Source organism: Neopsephotus bourkii, unplaced genomic scaffold, assembly GCF_033783945.1.
Source record: "Neopsephotus bourkii isolate Nb327-2 ecotype Australia unplaced genomic scaffold, CSIRO-AGI_Nbou_v1 NB_659, whole genome shotgun sequence".
NCBI classification, from domain to species: domain Eukaryota; kingdom Metazoa; phylum Chordata; class Aves; order Psittaciformes; family Psittacidae; genus Neopsephotus; species Neopsephotus bourkii.
In genome coordinates, this window is record NW_026901158.1 from 1730833 (window position 1) to 1751737 (window position 20905).

The window sequence follows — 20905 nt, forward strand, 5'->3', positions numbered from 1 at the left end:
TAGAAACTAAAGTAAATAAACTGAGAAAATACATCAGGGAGGGATGGAAATTTGAGCCCATAGTGTTAAATTGCGCTAAATAACTGAAAATCAATGTTGTTCTTCCTTTTCATCAGGGCGCAGCTGTACATACTGCAGCACTCCAGGGACACCTCCACTCATTCCACCAGACTGCTATGTGCACTCACTTTTATTGCTAGCCAAGGTCTGTTCCTGACACTAAAAGCAATATCCCTGAAAAGAATAATGACTCTTTTCTAATAAAATAATATATAGAATTATCTTCTCTGATATTCTATCACTTTCATAACCTTCCTAATATTCCTGCTGATGTCCAGGGGTTCCTGCCTTAAGATGAATACTCAAAGCACACCAGTAGCTACAAGGAAACATCCATTTAGAAAGCTCCAAGCGGCACTTCAGTGAAGACACCACGTTAGTCATCATCACTGCAGCCTTTCAGAACGACTGAAGAGCAAACTGCAATTAGGAATGCTAGCTGAGATTGAAAGAAAAAGCCTACAAACAGAAGAAGATGCAAACGCCTCTTAAGGGAGAGGACCTGCTGCAGCCCCCCTCACTGGGGAGGACCTGGCCACCCCATGAGCTCTGGCACTCCTGCATTGTAGCTTCTCCAACAACTTAGATAGCACATAATAGGGAGCGGGGTCAGTGCCACAAGCTTCCTGAGCAGAGCAAGCACTTGCTTCTGTACTGTCAGATAGACACGTTCTGGCTAAGTGTTGACTCAGGAAAAGAGCCCAGTCCAATTAATAAATGTCCTGGTTTTGCTTTGCCAGGTGGCAAAAGCTGAGGAGAAGCAATTCAATTCAAGTGATCCTACACAACTTTCAGATCCCACCGTCTTCACCAGTGTTATTTATTACTTGGTTTGGAGCTGGCCTCAGGCATCACAACTGAGTCAGCCCTCGAGAGATTCAGCACACAGGGCTGTGGGAGCCTGGGTCTTAACGCTCATATTGAGGGAATGGCTATTAAACAATAAATACCGCAATCCTGCTCCCACAAGCAAGGGATCAGGCTGCTGGGAGATGAAGAGCCTTCATCAAGGGACTTTGTGGCACACAGGCATCAGAGCTGGATCTCCTAAATCCAGGTACAAACCTTCACCAGCACAGATGGCACAGCCTGAAGAGACATTGCAGTCCAGAGCCTAAAATATTGGCCACTACCTCACCATCACAGAAATAAATGGCTCTAACTTCAGGACACAAACTGGCATTTCCAAATTAGCATCTGCATCTTCCAAATAAACTGAGAAATATTGCCCATTAAATCAAATGGCAATGAAGCAGGGACTGAGCCGCAGACATATTCACAGAACCTAACACAGGGACACAAAACTGCCCAGATCCATTAATGTAATGATGCATTTGATGAGGAAGTCACTTGGGGCATGTTAGCATGAAAACTGCAAGGGTAAGCTCCTACAAGCCTGATACTTCAGCACTCTGGTTCATTTGTGCCATCTATAATCCAACCTATGATTCAGAGCCATGCTGAGTGACAAGAGACCAAGACCAGATGCCAGTTAACAGACAAAGGAGCTTCCAAAACCTGCCTGACCTGGAAGCAGACCTTGCCCCAGTTGTTAAAAGCCTCTTTTCTGGATTATGCAACATCTGAAAAATCTTTGATTTGAAATAGATGTTAATTTTTCTCTCGAGCTGGTGCTGAATTCTTCTGCTCAAGCAGCTTTTCCAAACATCCTTACCCATCAAAATGATTCTTTTCTGATAATTAGCCTCAGAAAAAAAATGCACTTAATCAAAGTGACATCCATTACATCTTGCTACTGTAAATAGGACTGTGGCTTCTGACAATGATTTTCTGGAAGGCATTCAGACTATTTAAATGAGGCAACGAATAAGCTCTTGATGGTACGTCTCTGAGAATACGGTTTCATTTCATTTGTGGGCTTTTTTTATACATGCCCCAGCCCGGTTGTCAGCACCGTCCAAGAAAAGAGAATGCAGGAGATCAAAAACTGCCGTAGTCAGGACAGCAAAGATCAAAGGGATGCCACAGCTTGCGGTATAAAACAATATTTATCAATTCAGCAGATGTGCTTTCTCAGCTGCTTTTAATCAGCGAATACCAGGATCACTTTAGAACAGAAGCCTTCCATAGAGAGCCCAGACTTGCAGGCCTTATGGGATGCAGCATTGAGCTCCTTCTCCCTTCCACCAGCAACCCTTGGCATTGCTCTTACACACATAGGCACCATCACACAGAGGATTCCTGTTACCAGAGTCATCACATCCCAAGTACATGGGAGGGGAGCCAGGCACCAGCAGTACTCATGTCCCTGGTTCCTAACCTTCTTTTAATTACAGGCTCAACGTCTTAAACTCTGCCTTTGCTGTTATATTCCAGTGGCTATGAATACTTCCACAACAACAGAACATCAGTGAGATAAGAAATGCAATACTGCCATAGGAAAGCAGAACAGATCTGTTTTCATCCCAGTATTGATGTTGACAGAACCTTCCAAAAAGAGGGAAAGAAACTTCTAGAACCAGACAGGACTTCTGCCAAAGCACTGAGGCAACTGCAAGGTTCCTAAAGAGAACCTTTCCTTCCCAAAGGAGAAATCACCCTCTCAGTGCCTGTCAGTCAGAGTTATGCCTTGACACAGTGGTTTGTACCCTCTGGCGATGCAGATCTGAGTGACAGTTAATCCTGTTCCTAGAACCTAAAGACCTGCCTTGCAGAAGTGTCAAGCATCGTGTTTAAGTACAGTTGTATGGCACTGAAATACAGCTGAGCCCAAAGCCCTCCAGATGCCTCGTGGTAGTGAGTTCCAAAGACGAGTAAGACCTTGGAAGGAGCACTTCCATTTGACAACTCTCAATTCTCTTGTCCTTAGGCTTTTCTCTCTGTTGCACAAATCCATTCGCCTCCCCCATTCCTCTTCTAGGCAGTCTTTTCCTATTTGCTTCCTGGCTGGTTTATTACCATCCTCCACACAACATTCAAAGTATTATTGCAATTCTCATGTCAGTCTACCTGCCAGAGACTAAGCCCTACTTGCTTAGACTGACTGTCTTCACCTTTCACATTCTACAAGTAAATAAGCAGCAGCCTATTTTACCTGTTCCACTTCATATTCACTGATTAATTCTTCCAGTTCTGTGGGTTATCTGGACGCTTTCTCTCCTCCTGCTGTACCATAGCTCTCTAATTACCTCCTTGTTCCACCAAGCCCTTGTTCCTCAGGCTCCAGCACTACCTCATTCTCTTACTTCAGTGTCTCTTGGTGTCTCCTCAGCATCCTCTGTGATGAGGATGGATGAATACATCTCTAACAGAAGTGGTTCTAAATCCCCAGAAGCAGCAAAACTTGGATTCCCCCACAGCCTCCCATCCTTTTAGTCTCCTGCTGACCCCAGAAACCTCCTCGCTTTCATCAGCCCACTATCATTCCAGGGGAGTTTTTCAGAAGCAGATATTTGAGACGCTAATGTATTTAGCATTGCTTTTACAAATAAATGAGATATTTAGTGCTCTGGGTGTTTTCCTCTGGTGTTACATCTGTAAGTCCAATGAGCTCTATTTTACCATCCACAGTTCCCCGTACTGTTTACATGGGGGAATTTTCCTCCATGCATTCCTGTCAGTGCTGTAAGTTCAAAGCACATCTCTCAGCTGCTTAGTATTTATAAGCACAGCAAAGGCAAAAGGCTTCCTGCTTTCCTTCTGCTAGCCTGAATCAGCTCCTTATTCAGTTGGTTGGGAACAGAGTAACCTACTCATCTAAATTACACCAGCGAGCTTGCTTTACCTATAAGGTCCCAGTATCGTTAATGACTTGGACTGACACTGAGGCCTAACAGCAACATCTCCAAAAGCCTGCTGTGGTGGCTTACCCCGATTCCCAGGGAAGTCAAGAGGACTTTGTGCGAGTAGCAGATGTATGCTCATAGATTTGCATTCCCAAATACACTGTGAAGTTTTAAGTATTTTCTAGGTGAAGGGGAAAGTCAAGCAACTAAAGATAGCAGCACACAGAGCCAGTGGAACACAGATATCTTGGGAAACAAGGCTAATGAATTTAATGGAATAATCTGGAGTATCTCCACACTAAAACCAGGGAGAGGTTCTGAATCAGAAACGACGAAAATGAAGGTTAAGGGGTAGACCAATGAAACGCAGGAAAACCACAATCTGCAATTGCCATCTTCTGTATTTCAGATCCATTAAGATACTTAAATATGAAAACTATTAAAACTCTAAACTTCAAACTTATCCAATTAAGCCATACCATAACCATTCAGAAACCCAGGCATTTTCTGCAGCAGAAGTTTCCTATTAGCCTCTCACATTATGCCATAAAACTATATTAATGCTTAAGTGCCTGGTAAGGAAATTTGGGATTGAAAATCCTGAGGGTCACAGACTCATTTTCTGGACAGACCAACTCTTACACAGCTCTGTAAGTTAGGAACACTTCTTTAGAACATGTGTAAATCCCACAATACCAAAGTCCACATCTTTTTTTGTTTGGTTTTGCATGACAAGTGCACACATGAAAAAATTCAATTGCCTTTTATCCCAGGTGCACAAAAGCCTTGATGCGGGTGCACCAAATACACAGCAGGCAAGCAAAGACTAACTCACCAGCAACGGAAAGGTTTTCTCAACACGAGTTACATCTCTCTGCTTACATCATGCAATTAATTGGTACGAAGAGATGACAATCTTACTGATTCCCCATCAGCACTGTGGCTCCTTGATTTTTATGATGTGAACAGAGTTAAAGGGAGGGCTGCTCTTGTTCCTCTTCATTCAACTGCTCTGCTCATGGAATTCATTTGCCACTCATGGCATTTCTCCTTTTGCTTTAGCTCACTCAACCTGGTAATAAATCCCTGCCAGTCCGCCAGGAATAGCAACCCATAAAGACCATTTCTTTAGGCATTCCCAAGGAAGGGAGAGTTGTGCCGTATTCACAGAAGCTCTTTAGAGTTACTCCGCTCCCATCAGCATCCTCTGCTGCAAAGGCAGCCTCTGAGAACAGCCTGGATGAGCCTAGCCTCCTAAATAAATGTATGCGCTCAGCCCAAACTCTGCATATGGCTTAAGAGGGAGTTCCACCAGCTTCTCACCTCTCCAATTATATCCCAGGCATCTCCTAGACAATGATCCCTTTCCCTCCTTGTCAACCCCTGACAGGACTCACAGACACAACAAACTGCTCAGAATATGCACATATCTCAACGTCTGCTGGCCCATTAGACCCGGAGCTCCCAATGCCCAGCAGCTTCAGCATGTCCACCAGCCCCGGAACACCCACATATTCCTGGTGCCTACTGTCCAAGGCATCAACCCTGTGACATCCATCCCCAGCCCATCCACCCCGTGCCACTTGTCCCTGCCAACACCCCCCAGTGCCCGCAGACTCCGGACACTCCCGCATCCCGGTGCCCGCATCCACCGCGGCCGCCACGACGGGACCCGGCCGGCAGCACCGCGGAGAGCTCCGCTCCTGGCGAGCCACAGCACCGCGGAGAGCTCCGCGAACGCGCCGGCTCCCGGGAGTGCATCCCCATCCCCATCCCCAGGTGGGTGCGCGTCTGTCCCCTTCCCTCCTCCCGCCCGGTGGGTGCGTGCCCCCCGCCCCGCTGCCCCCCCGGTACACCCCGAACCTGTCGTCGCTCTGGAAGGACTGGTCCCCCAGCAGCAGATCGCGGAAGCGGTACCGGGGCGGCAGAGGCAACACCTCGGACTCCAGCTCCGTCATCTTCAGGGCGGCGATGTCCAGAATGACCCCGCTCTTGCGGCTCCCGCCGCCGTCCCCGCCGCCGCAGCCGCCGGGCGACGAGAGCCTGCGGGAGAGAAGGGGGTAGCGGCAATGGGAGGGGGGGGGGGGGGGGTACCCTACCCTGCCCTGCCCTGCCCTGCCCGCGCCCTCCGCCCGCTCCGGCACCTCCTCCGGGGCCGGCCCCGCGCAGCCCGCGCCCCGCGCCGGGAGGGGCTGCCCGCCCGCCGGCTGCAGTTACATTGCGGGGCAGGCGGCGGTGCCCCCTCTGCAGATCGCTTCCCCCGGGGGCATGGGTGAAGAGGGGTTCTGCCGGCCTCAGGCGAGGGGCCGCCGCCGCGCAGGGCAGCGCCGAGCGCAGGACATTCGCTCCTGAGCAGGCAAACGGCAGAGAGCGAGCAAGAGGAGCCAACGGAAAAGCCCAGTCGGCAGGAGGAAATAAAACTGCTCGCAAGAGAGATGTACAGCTGGCAGCCAAGCCCAGATCCACCCCCAGCCTCCTCCCGCAACGAAAAGTATGGATGGGAGGCAGCCAAGGTGATGGCTCCACAACTGCGCTGGGAGAAGCAGCACAAGCTCCCCTCCGGACTGCCGGTGCTTAAATCATCCACACAGCCCCAGTATTAAATGAGAAAGCGCTAACACTGATGAGTCAGTCATGTCCAGATGCCAAGTGTCGTGGCCAGGAGGGTATGTCACCCGTCCCTTGGTGTGCCGCTGTGTCTGATCAAGGGATGGGGGGATCGCAGTGCCTGGGAGAGACGTGAGGCAATTGTTCAGGCATGGAAAACTGCATATGGCCAGCTACATGGAACCTGCCCTGCCACACAGGAAAGAGATGAAACTCAATCAGCTCACAAACTATCACTTCAGAGGGTTAACAGCTTGTCTTTGGTCTCCTTTTCAAACCACATTTACCAACCAGAACATGGGTACGACACTGCTCCCCATGTTAGCTACAGCTACTAAATATAGCAGATCAGGATTAAGCTGAAACTTCCCAAGGCAAAGCAGCCATTCACTGCTGGAAAGCCAGAGTGCACACACACAAGGCAAGATCACAGGTCCTGATCCTTCACCAGCGACATTTATCCATGCCATGCCAGGAACTCCAATTTCAGAAGTGGGAAGGACAGGGAGAACTTGGAAGAGGAGACATGGCATCTCTGCAGTGAGCTGATTGCTAGTCCCTTAGATATAACTTTGGAGTGTGAGGCAGGCAAATAGATGAAAGGCTCCAACTCCTGTCAGCTGCACTTCCAAGGGTCTCACCCAAAGCCGCTCCAACCCACTCATACCACCTTCCCACAGCTTTGCCTCCAGTACATGCTGCATAAGCTATATACAGGCAAAAGAACTTCAAACAGCTGAATGCTAAATTGGCAATAAGCAGACATCTAGGGGGGTTTGCTGCTGGCTGCAGAGATGGGATCTGAAGCTCCACAGACTGCCTTCTCCTTTCAACAACTCAAACCTCTAAGTAAGTTCCCAGCTGACCAGGTTCCAAAGACCGGATCAGCTGGTGTTCCCAAGTTTCTGGAAGAGCAACCAGCATGCTGCAGAACACAGCCCCAGAAGACAAGGCAGCTCACTCTCGGCACTTGAGATGATTTTCACTGATGTTGTTTGCCACTTAATTCTACACCCCCAGAGCTTTTCAATCCCTTTCAGCTGCCATACGCACACTGCAGCCACTGCAGCTCTGCACTGAGTAACGCATCTGTGCGGGGCCTTGGGTATCAGCAAAGTTATTCTGTGACATCCATTGATCCCAAACTTGGTCTTTAGGGAAATCAAGCCAAACTCCTGTCAACTCAAGGACTCCCTCTGGATTACATGATAGAAGCACAGAAGTTAGCTGAGCATCTCTAGCTCACGTTGCAAAGGAGGATCTAACACTAATCTAATCCCACAATTAACTTAGAGTTTAACTATGATAAATTACACCCAAAACATACTTTCTCCAGGCCACCTCCAGCAAAGTTCTAGCCCAGCTGAGACATCTCAGTGCTGTGAGGCCAGGAGAGCATCCCAAAACCGGACTTTCAGAGAGAGAAAAGGTAAACTGCAGAAATCATCCACTCTCCTATTATAATGCACACTTTAAAGTGGGGAGCCAGGTGCCTCACTCCGAATGTGGGTGATTATAATTGCATTTCAAGGAGACTGTCACACACAGCAATCTCCATTGATTATTAAGTGCCTGTTTAAAGGAGCGTTTTGTTTCCTTTCCCAGAGGAAAGCTATGGCTGCACAGCCATGGCCACACTGACTGCCATGTGGAAAGGGCACCTTTACACACAGCTATCACCCTGGCTTGCACGCCCCACTGCTCCCATGGCTGAGGTCCAGGCAGGGCCATCATCACCCTGCACTCACCAAAAGCTGAAGAGGCTCCTATCTACCCATCCTCTTGTCAAACACTTGTCTTTGGGCTTTGGGTATGGTTCTTTTCAAACCTGATTAATCCACTTCTCTTGGCCTCAGATCATGTGTCAGATTCACCACTGGCCTTTATCAGCATTAAGAAATTATAGTACAAGCCAATTCTATCACTACCTCTAGAAACACAATTTCTGCTGTGTATTTGCATCCTAGTTTCTTCTTCTATCCACAGGAGCAGCCACATCTTGAATACATTCTCTCTTACCCTCACATAAGAAACCATTCAGAATGAAGGTTCAGTAAGACAAATACTGCATGCACCTCTTATCAGTTACACAGGGGCTTTAAGATGTGTTTCAAATCAGTGTCTCAGAAAAGAAGTGCTCCTGCCTTGCCCAGCGATCTCCTGACACAGAGAGCTTGCAACCCTCCTCTCCGCCCAAACACAGGGATTCTGAGCTATAGAACTGCCACAGCAACCGGCTACTTCTTCAAAACAGTAGTGGTATAAAATAAAACATTCATGAACAAGTTTGGTTATTGCAGAGTCTTCAAATACTACTGGAAAAAAAAAATACCCCAAAGTGATTTATAGCTAAATACGGGACTGCAGCTTTATTTTTATCTCCTCTTTCCTTCCTTCCTCCAGAGCCATGTACCATTAGAGCTGCACGTTGTAATCAGCATATGGAAACCTCAACACTATTCCACTTTCTCACTACGACACCGTCTCTCCCCCAGCTTGGCCAGCTCCCCAGCAGCGATCGGCATGCCAGGAGGGGGACACCCTACTGCTCAGCCTCTTGGGACCACTGGGATCAAGGCGAGCGTGACCCAAACCAGATCTCCCCTTCGATGTCTCCTACCGTTAAACTGCAGCTAAGGCAGTCCCCAGAGCAGCTTAGCCCCTGGCAGGAGCCTCAGAGTTGCACCAATGTTGGGTTCCTTCAATGCGCTTTCTCATGCGTGGGCTGGTCGCAAGTGCGTTCTTCCCTTGCTGCATTCCCACCGGGGGCACATGGGAAGCTACGCTGCTGATGGCCCCATCCCCTGGCACTGGAAAGGCAGGCAGGAGACCAGCGGCAGCCCCCACGTGTGCCTGTGCCGGCTGGGGCTGCGCATGGCCACGGCTCATCAGTGCTCAAGGGGCAGCGTTGCTCAGAGGACACTCCACTGCTGGAGGCTCGTTGCAGTGTGTGCCAGGGGGTTTATGGTGTTTATTGACTAATACCTATCAAAGAAGAGGAAGGACAGAAGCCAAGCTCCTCTTCTGCTTCCTTGCATGCTACGCACCACAGAAACCACAGAGCATCCTCCTGCTTCCCACCACAAACCAGTCCCAAACCGCCTGGGGGCATGACAGATCCATAATCCTACATTATGGAACCCTTGTGATGTAACTGCCCAAACCTGCCAGGCACCATCAGGAGCTCCAAAGCTCTCAGTGACACTCTCTGCTCTGTTGGCACCAAAAAGGCCCTCCCAAAATGCTCTTCCTCTTGTTCTTCTAGAGGCTGGGGTCAGCAAATAGAAAAACCAATTGAACCTACATTTAGGTCAAACTCTTGCCCCAGATTTTAGGGATTTACAGCCTAAATCCCTCCTCTCCCATTGTTCCATGCTATAAAAGGAGCCAAAAGTACGAGGTCCTGCTGGCAGCTCTGTCGCAACTCCATCCTTTCCCCAGGAGGATGTCCAGGGAGTCCAGATGTGCAGGGAGGAAAGCAAGTACCTTGCGTCCAATCTCAGCATCCCCATCGCAAGCACAGCCACTATTCCTCAAGCTTTGGTACCCAGCAGAGTGTGGCCCTGCATCCCTGGTCCATCAGTGAAGGTCAGCTCTGCCAGGCTCTCAGAGCCTCTCAGGTGAGCAAAGCCATAGAGGAAATTCTGCCTTTTCTTGTTCTACATTTATTTAAATATACACCACCATCTCCTGTTTGTTTCTCCTCCCGCAGCTCTCCTGGTTACCGGGTTACAGTCGTTCCCCCCTCTCGTTTTGCTTTTTCTCTTGAGTGACATCCCTGTGGGTTCCCTTAATAGCCCCAGCGCATGGGGAGACGCATGCTCGGTCTCCCGAGCTGGGCTGGAAGGCAGAAACCTCTCCTGTGCCTGCAACACACAACTGCTGCAGGCATTGGCATCGCTCTTGGCACAGCAGCACAACACAGCCCAGCCAGAGGAGAGGGCAAAGACCATGGAGGGAAGAAAAGCAGCTAATCTACAGCTCAGCTTGGCAGAGGTAGAGCCCCAGATTCTTATCCCACCATCCCCTTTCCATCCCTAGAGGTCATACGGTGACTCTGATGCCACTCATAGAGATCACAGCCCTGGCACCCAGATGATGTGTCCAGAGCCACAAGAGGGTCTCATACACCATGGTGTGGCTGCTTGGGGAGGAGCACACACACAGGCCAAGTGGTAGGGTTCTTTATCCCAAAAATACAGCATTAAAACCTTCTCTTTCCTGAGCTTCAGTCCCACAACCAAGTGAGAAATCACTGCAACCAGAATAGGGGAGAGATGGAGGGAGTCTATTTCCATTAATAAAATCATTGTATCTACTTCATAGACACCTCTGTGTCCACAAGCAATCACCTTCATTCCACTTATTGCTTTAGCAGCTTCTTATTACCTGTATGATGGCTGTGGGTTTATTACTTTGTGATTCAAAGAGCTTAAAGTGCTCCAAGGGATGCGACCAGGCCCACCACAACATCCAAGCCGTGATTTCCAGATCCTCTGAGCAGCTTCAGCCCAAGTTCTGTGGGTACCACTGCCACAGAACACACACACACACACACACATATATAGGCAGTATACGAAGCGCTCAGTCCCCCACATTAAACTCCTGCATCCAAACCCACATGAAGAGTGTCCACATCACGGGCTGCCGTTGCTCAAAACTCGCACGGGGCTGCAGAGCCCCGTGACAAACCCATCCATCGCTTCGCTTTCAACAAGTGCAGGCAATTTAGCACCACAGGCCTCATGGCAACATTAGCATTTTGTGTATTTCACATTGAAAACGAACAGGAAGCGTGAGTCAGTGCAGAGCTCCACGAGCCTCCCCCCGCTGGCAATGCTATTTGCTAGAAGATAAAAGTAGAAATTGCTCCTTCCAGGTCCAGAGCTGGTTTTTCTTATTAGACAACCCCACATTAGCAATTCAACCCCACATCTCCCCATTTCCTTCTGGCTTGATGCACACATTCACTTTGTACAACAGGGTAAAGCTCGGGCAAGGCAGAGCCCTGCCGAGAAGCCTTTTCACTCTGCTTTCATCCCACAGCAGCTCATGGAGCACAGGAGCAGGCCGCTCGGCTCCTCCAGCCCCAGTGGGACCAGAAGAAGCTGAAGGAAGTGTTTGTGGTGAGCAGCACAGGAGCCAGCCTTGGCTGCAGCTCCCCGGTGATGCTGAATCCTCAGGGTTTGGTTTCAGGAGCACCGTGTCTGCACACACAGGACCCTGCGGTGCCAAGCACCAGGGATATGAGCAGAGCATCTGCTGGGGAGAGGCAGCAACAAGACCAGAAAGAGGAATTCAAGGGGCACAGGAGCAGAGTGGGCCCTTGGTTGGTGCCTGGAGCAGGGCAGGACCCACTGGACCAGACACATCCTAACCTGGCTCACAGCAGAGCCACATTCCCACAGCGAGGGGCAGGACAGCACCAGCCAGGCTCCCTACTCCCCATCAGAGCCAGACCAGAGCACAACCATCCATCTGCAATGGGTTTAGTCTGTTGAGTACATGTGCAGTCAGAGTGCAAATCAGCTCACATGATCCCTTGCAGCACAACATACCAACCCCATCTCTCCTCAGGCCACAGCTCTGCTCCCCATCCCCATGTCCTTGCTCAAGGGTCTCCCAGGGACCTCACTCCATTCCCTTCCTCCAAAGGTGAAGATTCAGCTCCCCACTGGAAGCAAACCACTTACACCAGTGACCTGCACCGGAGGACAGGCTGGGCACAACACCCTGGCCAAGCTCTGCCTGCAGCCCCCATCCAGCCTGACCCTTCCCACCAGGGACAGGCTCAGGAGCACCCAGTGCTCTTCCCAGCATCCCAGCCATGAACAACCTCGGGAAGAGGGGTAAATCCAAACTGGAGCCTGCAGAGCCAAGGTCACCAACCCTGCTGGGAAATTCCTGACCCAGCTATCTCCAGGCTATTTCTGGATGACAACATTAAACTATATCTTCCTTGAAGGAGCTATATGCTGAGGAGCAGGTTTCCCAGAGCACGCAGCCCTTCCCCAGCAAGGACATGACCCTTCCCTTCCTTATCACGGTGCTGGTTTGTGAGCAGCTGGGGAGCACCCGCAGTCCATTTAAAAGCAGAATCACCCCCAGTGCTCAAGAAATCAAGCAACTGGGACTGTCTCTGTTGGCAGTGAGAGCCGATCCCTCACTGGGAGGTCTCACCAGTCCCGCTGGGGCTTTGGAGGCTTTGGGCACTGGAATACCCTGGGAATCACACAGCTTTTAATGGCAGGGTGCTGCTGCACACAGGGATAACACCGGGCTTGTGATGCATGCCAGCCAACAGCGAAAAAGCTTAAACCTAAACAGAGCAAAAAGAGAGCAATTCACTTGTCAGAGCCTCAGGTTCAGTTCACGGAGCCAATAGCCAACCCTCTGCTACCACCTGCTTAAGAAGGGGAATATAACTCCTTCTGACACCAGAGCAGGTCTCCACACCTTAGCTATTCCTCTATTCACAGCCATTAGGTACCGCTTATCCCTGCAGCCACACGCAGTGCTCAGACTTACCCCTCAGCTGTCCCTTGGGTCCCAGTTTCAGCAATTGGCATCATGACGGAGGCCAGAAAGCCAAGCGGGTCTTGGCCAGTTCTAGTTCTACCACCAGGACTCTTCTTAGTCCCTGTGAATCCTAATGCTCCATCACAGCCTCGGTCCTGCCAGTGCACCCTCCTGCAGGCAGCAGCAGCCCTCCTTCCCCCAGCCCAGGGGACAGAAAAGCTCATCTCCAGGTAAGCAGGGCTTAAAAGTCCTTTGTCCTCTTGTTGCCCAATCTGGGGTGGTTTTTGCTGGGGCTCCTCCTCCCACATGGAGTTACCTGGGACCAAAGTCACCCTTGAACCCTTGGGAACCAGCCCAAGCCCTCACCTTGGCAGCTGTAAGCAGGACAAGGCTACCTGCGCCCAGCTCCCATCGGGATGAGCAAGGAGATGCTCTCAAGGCAGAGCTCGTTACTCTCCAGAACCACGCACAGACAGGAGCATGCCTGGTACCCACAGCACACGATCCTGGCCGTGCCCCAGTCCCTCACCCCACGCTGTTACAAGCCTCCACCACCCGTGTCAGTGCCTGGTGTTCCTCAGGCTCATGTCAAAAAGGCTGCTAACTCTGACTGAGGATCTGCTGGCCAAGCCCTCCCTCGGCGCGGTCCTGGGTGCTGGGATGCTGGGATGCAGCTTGGAGAAGAAACTCCCATGCGCTCCAGGCCCCTGCAGAGCACTCCCCTCTGCTGCAAGCAGAACTCAACAGGGAGGTGCAGGAGGGGGAAGAGTCTTCCCACTGCTCAGGAACACAAAGGCTCAAGGAAATAACCCCAAGAGGCTGCTGAGCCCCAGTGCCAGACCAGGCTGTGCAGGACAAAGAGCAGGATGCCTCCTGGATTAAAAGACAGGAGGCAAACAGAAGGGGAACAAACATCTTCTGTGGGCTCCCACCGGGCTCTCTGCTCCTGCGTGGACTCAGAAGTGATGGTGATGACTGCAAATGAGCCAGGAAGGTCAGCCCTGGACCTGCCTGTAAACAGTGGCAGGAGGAGCCTGCAGCACCGAGTGACCCGCTGACAAAATGTCAGGTGAAAATTAGCATCAATAAATGCCAACTAATCCAAAAGGGAGGAAATCACCTTCCTGCACAGGCTCTGCTGAGCAGCACTCAGCAAAGAGCCGGAGTCACAGCAGACAATACTACAGAGCCAGCAGCTGACTGTCAGTGGTGGCCAAAGCCCAAAGCATTAGAAGAGGCTGTGAGAACAGAGATAAACCCACTGCAGAGCCACACACGCTCTGGTTCCCCTCTTCAGAGATGATGAGGCACAGAGAAGGGTAATGGGGATAACTATGGGGTTATGAAGTGTTTGGTACAAGGAGAGACCAAATAGATCAGGAGGAGTCTTTAGCCTGGAAAGAGACATGATGAAAAGCAGGCGAAATCAGAGCAGAGAACCAGGGAGCAAGTGCATCACAAGAGCTGTGGGAGCCCAGGGAGATCACAGGGCAGCAGGCTCAAAGGAAAAGCAGCACGTTTGCTCATGGAGCAGCTGCATCAGAGCACTCACATCCTCTTGCGGAGGCAGAAAGTACCAACACATTCAAGAGGGAGCGGGCAAACCCAAGGGGAAGCATCCATCCACACCTTGGAAGCACAGCGCCAGGATCCTGGTCCGATGGGCTGCTCTGCACGCTCTGTCCCTGTCACCAGGGCCACCAGAGGAGCCTGTGCTGGATCCCAAGAAGAATGAATGAGATGTTCCACGCTCCGGCCCAGCTTGGCACCGGTGCAAGAGAAACGCTGACGGGCTCCAACACAAATCGCATGCAGCACTTGGGAACCAGGCACTGGGGTCAGGACCAGGGCTCCCAGGCAGGACTCAAATAGATGCTGTAAATATTTGTGCAGGGCAGAAAGAGCCCCGAGCACAGGCGCTGACCCACTCTGCTCTTGTGCAGCCAAGGCTCACACAGCCAGAGCCCAGGGGCAGTTTGCAAGGAGGACATCACTGTAGTGATAGGACAAGGGGTAACAGGTTAAAACTTAAACAGGGGAAGTTTAGATTGGATATAAGGAGGAAATTCTTTCCTGTGGGGGTGGTGAGGCACTGGAATGGGTTGCCCAGGGAGGCTGTGAATGCTCCATCCCTGGCAGTGTTCAAGGCCAGGTTGGACAAAGCCTTGGGTGATATCGTTTAGAGCCAGGTGTCCCTGCCCATGGCAGGGGGGTTGGAACTTGATGATCCTAAGGTCCTTTCCAACCCTAACGATTCTATGATTCTAAGATTCTATGACATTGGGCCTGTCATGGTCCTTCATTAATGAGAACAGGAGTGGGGGGGTCGCAAAACCTGTCCCTGCTGCCCCAGCTGTGCTTGGGGGTGCTTTCCTAGGGCAGTTCTAGCAGCACAACCTGATGACAGCCCCATCGAGCCCTGGATCACAGCCGCATGCTTCCCTCTCCTCATCAACCAGAAGAAAACTGAAGCACAATTCCTTATCCCTGCTATGCTCTGAAGATACAGGGTGCTTGTCCCTGAAGTTTTATGGTTCCCTATTGCGGCTTCTCCTGGAACAGCCAGGCCAGGATCCCCATGGGCAGCCAGAGCAATAGCTGCAACCCACAAGGCTGACTTTCTGATGCTCATAAGTGTCTGCAGTGTTGCCTGGATGAACTGGTTGTCAATCAGCTACACAGCTGAGTTCAGTGCAGGCTCTCCAGAGAAGCATCTTCCCATTCATTTCCAGAGAATGCAAAACCTAAGAGACAACAACGGGTTGCAGGGACCAGCCCTGTGCTGACCTGAGACAGTCCATCTGATACACCACTGAGCGGCAGGAGAAGCGATGGGAGGTCACATCCTGGCGCTGATGTGCTCACGCTGAGCAAGCACCCAGGTTAACCAATGCTTTTTTCTTACCTTTCATTTTTCACCTTGCTGCTTCACATCTGGCTGTGATTGCTACAGCAGAAAGCACAACCTGTCCTGGCTCCCAGGCTGAGACATCCCCTACAAACCTACCTGGATGGGGTAACCACAGGCAGAGCTTCCCTGCCTGCAGCACTCACAGCTCCCTCTGGTTGCTGCTCTAAGTCCCCATCCTCGGCTTCTCAAGCAGATGCTCCAGCTGGGACTCACCTCCCCTCCACATCCCACTCCCAAATCCACGGCAGGGCACCCAAACCCACCCTGCTCAGCACAGGACATCTACTGCTTGCTCCAGGTACAAACAGCAGCGCTGAAGCCAAGCAGAGAGGTGCAGCCTAGCAGCCAGGGGACAGATCTCCCATAATAGGCATTAAAAACAGACATGAGGAAAGCCACATACGTCTAATACAAAGATGAGCTCTTCCCAAGCAGCTTCTCCAGGTATCCTCGTGCATGCCACCTTCTTTCATCTTCTTCTTCTTAAATGAGCCATAGCAATGGGAGGGAGCGGATGGAAAATCCAGGTCTCCTCTCGCACGTCCCCGCTTCTCCCGCAGGCCCCTTCCTTGTGCAGGGTATTTTTGCATGAGCTCTTCCATATGGCCACTCATCCATCACTGCTTCTTCCCAGAGTGCCCTTACATGGGCAAGGCAGGGCAAGAGGAGCTGCTGGCCAGAGGAAATCCTGTATTCCCTAAGTGACGGACCAGCTCCTTGTACAAACAGCGACCCGTTTCCCACGAGGTAGGAAAGTAAAACTGAGGTTATTTGTACCCTCTGGGTGCCAGAAACGTGTATTTGCTCTCCAAACAGACTGTCAATTGCTTTTACTGTTAACCCCTTCCTTTCCGACTGGGAGGGGCTTTCGGGACCATTGTCCCCTTACAAGGCCAGAAGCAAGCACGCAGACATCCGCACCCCCCCTCCACACTCAGGCGACTGGTAGAGTGTAATTGCTCTTCAACAGCTTTTGAGCCATCTCTGGGTTTGTTAAGCACGAGGATAATTGAGGCTTCCACTTTCCCTAATGGGGCCAACCCAGCTGAAGTCCCCTCGAGCACGCAGCAAAACGTACATGGGATGTGCTACACATCTTTGCTGCTCAGATACACCCTGGCTCCCATACCCTTCGCACACGCCGCAGGTGACAGCAGCTATGGGCAAAGCTGCAGAGTCCTGGGGGCTCCAGCCAGCTTGTGGAACATCTCTGGAAGGGCAGCAAAGGGGCTGAACACAGGGGAAGGCGAGGCAAGCCACAGGAAACAGCGGCATTTCAACCCCTCTGGAGCCAGAGGGGGTTAGGAACACATTGAGCTGTATAATAATGACTAGAAAACAAAGCTCTTCTCTCCACATGGAAAGGGACAGGCGGGAAGACCTTTGGACAAGGATTGCATTGTGCATGAGATGAGGTTAAATGACCCTGAGCAGTTCTGCAGTATAAGGAGCAGTAACTGCTGCCTGAGCTCCGGGACTCATCCTTGTCCCGTAACGCTGGTGTCCCAGCCCTCCACAGCTGCTGTCTCCATCCTGTCTCTGACCCCCAGGCACCATCAGTGATGCTCAAGGACATCGCTACAGCTGCAAAACGGGGTTTGCTGAAGCGCCTTGGCATGACCAAGGTGACCAAGGGGTGTTCTCAGGAGGTGGGCCTGGCTCCTGAGGCACTGTTCCATGTCACAGGGAAACAATGAGGGATTTAATCCCAAGGACCAATATTCAAGGATTTTATCAATTGCCCACTCAGTGGCAATGTACTGGAAGTTATGGAGTGCACTGAGTACACTGCTCCTTCTTCTTCCATCTGGTCTTAAGGAACAAAAGATGGTGTCCCTAAATCACAGCGAGATGTCAATGTGAAGAACTCCAGCTGACCAGCCCAGGGCACAAACCCAAGCAAGGTCCTTATCTGCCAAGACGAAACTGATACATGCACTTCATTGCCTTGTTTAAGCTGATGTTTGATGAGTGTGACAGACAGAAGAGCCACACTAGTAAATATAACCAGATCAATGATAATACACAGGAGCTATCAGGAAAAGCTGGGGTACTTCAGCAACAAGCACTCATGAGCCATATAAGCATGAGAGGACAGTGGCACCAGGTCCTTGTGCTCCCCTCTGGGCAGCTCTTCACTCCCTTGTCCAGGACACTCTAAGTGTGGCACAAAACGAGCCCAAAGCTGCTGCGTGCCCGTGGCAAGGCGGCTTTTTCACCTCTGTGCGTCTGAGTCCTCTGGCTTTGGGGTGGCTCCGGGGCTCCTCCAAAACCCTGCCCGACCCGCGGGCCCCAGTCCGTGCAGGCAGCACAGCGGGGCTGCCTCTGCCCCTTCCCCACGGAGGATGCGGCTGGGAACAGCTCGGGATCCCCGCGCATCCCCTGTGCCCAGGCACCAACCGCTCCGTTCCCAGGGCCTCGGTGCCCGCAGGGGCGTTCGCGGGGACCCCTGCGAGCGGTGCGGAAACTTTCTGCTGGCCTTGAGCGCGGTTACAGCGGGGGGGCCCGGGGCAGGGTCTTGCCGGCGGGTCCCGGCCCCTCCGGGAGGGGACGGCGGGGGAAAGAGCACACGGAGCCCCCGACCCCCCCCTTCGCACCCCACCGCGACCCCCCCGGTCCGCGCCCCGCCGGCGGGTACCTGTGAGCGCTGCCATCGTCGTAGAGGAAGGAGCGGTTGGTGTAGCACTCGGTACAGACGGCAGCCCCGCCGGCCGCCCTGCCCTCCGCCGGCCCCGCCGGTTTGTAGATCCCCTGCAGGCTCCGCTCTTCGCCCGAGAACGGCATCAGCGAAGCGGCGCCGGTGCCCGGGGAGCCGAGGCGGAGCAGAGCGCCCCGCGCTGCCGAGGGCGCCGGCCGGGGGCTGCCGCCTGCGGGCAGAGCCGCCACCACCACCGCCACCGCCACCGCCGCCGTCCGGGTCCCGCTCCCGCTCCCGGCCGCCCATCACGGCGCGCCCCGCCGCAGCCCGCGGCCCCGCCGGGAGCTCCGCATGCCGGGGGCGAGGCGGGAGCGCGGCAGCAACAGGTGCCGGGGCGATGCCGTCCCTACGCGGCCCCGCTGCCCTCCTCCGCCCCCCGCTGCCCACCGGGGCTGCCCATGGCGCCGAGCGGCCGCCACGCACCCTCCGCTCCCGCACCCCTCGCCCCGCCGCTGCGCCACGGCGCCCCCTGGCGACCGTGCCGGCACCTCCCGCCACCGCCCCCCGGCACCGGCCCCGCGTCCCCCGGGCAACAGCCAATGAAGCAGCCCCGGGTCCCAGGGGCGCATCCCGCACCGCCGGCCCCTGCCCGCCCCGGGGGGGGGAACCTGTTTGCTTCTATTTCCTTCTCTGTATTCTCTCCCATTACTGTTACCGTTTCCTTTCCTACCCGCCGTACAAATATTTGCGCTGAGCTCCTCTGTGCCCCGGGGCTGTTCCCAAAGCAAACAGACCCGCCAAGCCCCGGCCTGCTGGGGAATTCCTGTGCCGTGCTGCGCGGCCGGGGCCGGGGAGCATTGATCTTCCCGGGGGGACACTGCTGCAATAACACAACCCCACCCCGGGACAAGCAGGGACAGGCTGGAAATGAGCCGGCTGCCTCTGGGAAAGGGTTAAGGGGATGGAGCCCAAGGTGATGTCTCCAGGTTCAGGCCCGTGGGTGCTAGGAGGTGCCATCCATAACGGTGTGGCCAAGTCCAAAGCGCTCCAAAGCTGTGTCCCACCACATGAGGAGCCCAATGCAAACACAGCAGCCTCCACTCACCTCAGCTCTGGCCCGCTCCTCACCTCTTTTGCTTCTTTCTTTATTCCTCTTCCAGAGCCCACGCTGCTGCACAGGCACTGGGGAGCTCATGGTGCAGAATCCTGGGGCTCCAGGCCTGGAGAGAGCAGAAATGCCCAGTGAGAACCACTTCATATGAAGGAAATGCTCTCACACAGACACAGCCAACCCTGTGCCTTGTGCAGCGCTCCCCAGCCACCTCAGCCACCCAGAGCACCAAAGCCACTTCAGTGAGACCCCAGCTCCCTGCTGCCTGAGAGGTGTTTTCATAGAGTCATAAATGGTTTGGGTTGGAAAGGACCTCAAAGCTCCTCCAGTTCCAACCCCTGCCACAGGCAGGGACCCCTTCCACTGGAGCAGCTTGCTCCAAGCCCCTGTGTCCAACCTGGCCTTGAGCACTGCCAGGGATGGGGCAGCCACAGCTTCTCTGGGCACCCTGTGCCAGCGCCTCAGCACCCTCACAGGGAAGAGCTTCTGCCTAAGAGCTCAGCTCAGTCTCCCCTCGGGCAGGTTCAAGCCGTTCCCCTTGCCCTGTCCCTACAGGCCCTTGTCCCAAGCCCCTCTCCAGGTTTCCTGCAGCCCCTTTAGGCACTGGAGCTGCTCTAAGGTCTCCCCTTCAGGAGCCTTCTCTCCTCCAGCCCAGCTCTCTCAGCCTGGCTCCCTGCTTCTCTCCAGCAGCTCCTGCCCCCCTCTCTCCCCGTGCTACCCCCTCCTTGCTCTCCTGTGAGCCCCAGCCCTCGTGTGATGCATCCACACATGGTACCCGTTGGCTGCCGCAGGCTCCAGCTCCAGCGGGAAGCTCCCACTCAGCTGCACTGGGCTTTACGCTTCTCACTAGAACCTGAGACTTTGTTTCTCCCGCAGCATCTCTTCCTCCTCCTCTCTCTCCATATGGACTCTCCTACACCAGGAGTCATTTGAGAGAAAAGCAATTAGTCCTCCCCGTGCAATCCACCCGTGTGATGCTTCCCGACCCATCATGCTTGTAAGTAGGCACGTTATTCTTCATTCACTAATTGCCTCACATTATCGGGTGTGAAACGCTACCGTGCAGCTCAGTGAGGAGAGGGGTGGGTGGCACAGCAGCGTATTGACATGCGAGGAGATAACACAGGCGTGGGGGAGGAATGATTTAGAATGGCTACGGGAGGGGGGGTGGTGATGCTGGGAAACGGGAAACGAAAGAGAAAGAGCCAGAAGAAGAGAGCATCCACATCCCAGCGCTGCAGGCTGAGTGCCGGGAGGGGGGAGACGAGGGGTGCTGAGGCCGCTTGGGCACAGGGACCGGCTGCCCCAGCGGG

General features: G+C 53.1%; 1 protein-coding gene across 12 annotated transcripts in view; it reads right to left on the reverse strand.

Annotated features, from left to right (window-relative positions):
• Window positions 1–18733, reverse strand: part of KCNT1 (potassium sodium-activated channel subfamily T member 1) — a 75863-nt gene extending 57130 nt beyond the window's left edge. For 9 of the 12 annotated variants that reach the window (XR_009725291.1, XM_061352452.1, XM_061352448.1 and 6 more), the window contains exons 1-2: window positions 18482–18733; window positions 5670–5849 (exon numbers count right to left, since the gene is read on the reverse strand). Coding sequence is in view for 11 of the 12 variants with exons in the window: in XM_061352452.1 (XP_061208436.1) it covers window positions 5670–5849; window positions 18482–18627 (326 nt within the window). In the remaining variant the exon portion in view is untranslated. Of the gene's footprint in view, window positions 1–5669; window positions 5850–5950; window positions 5973–6023; window positions 6301–16246; window positions 16434–18481 lie in introns of those variants that run through there. The other 3 variants (XM_061352453.1, XM_061352447.1, XM_061352454.1) reach the window with 3 other exon arrangements.
• Window positions 18734–20905: the final 2172 nt, after the last annotated feature.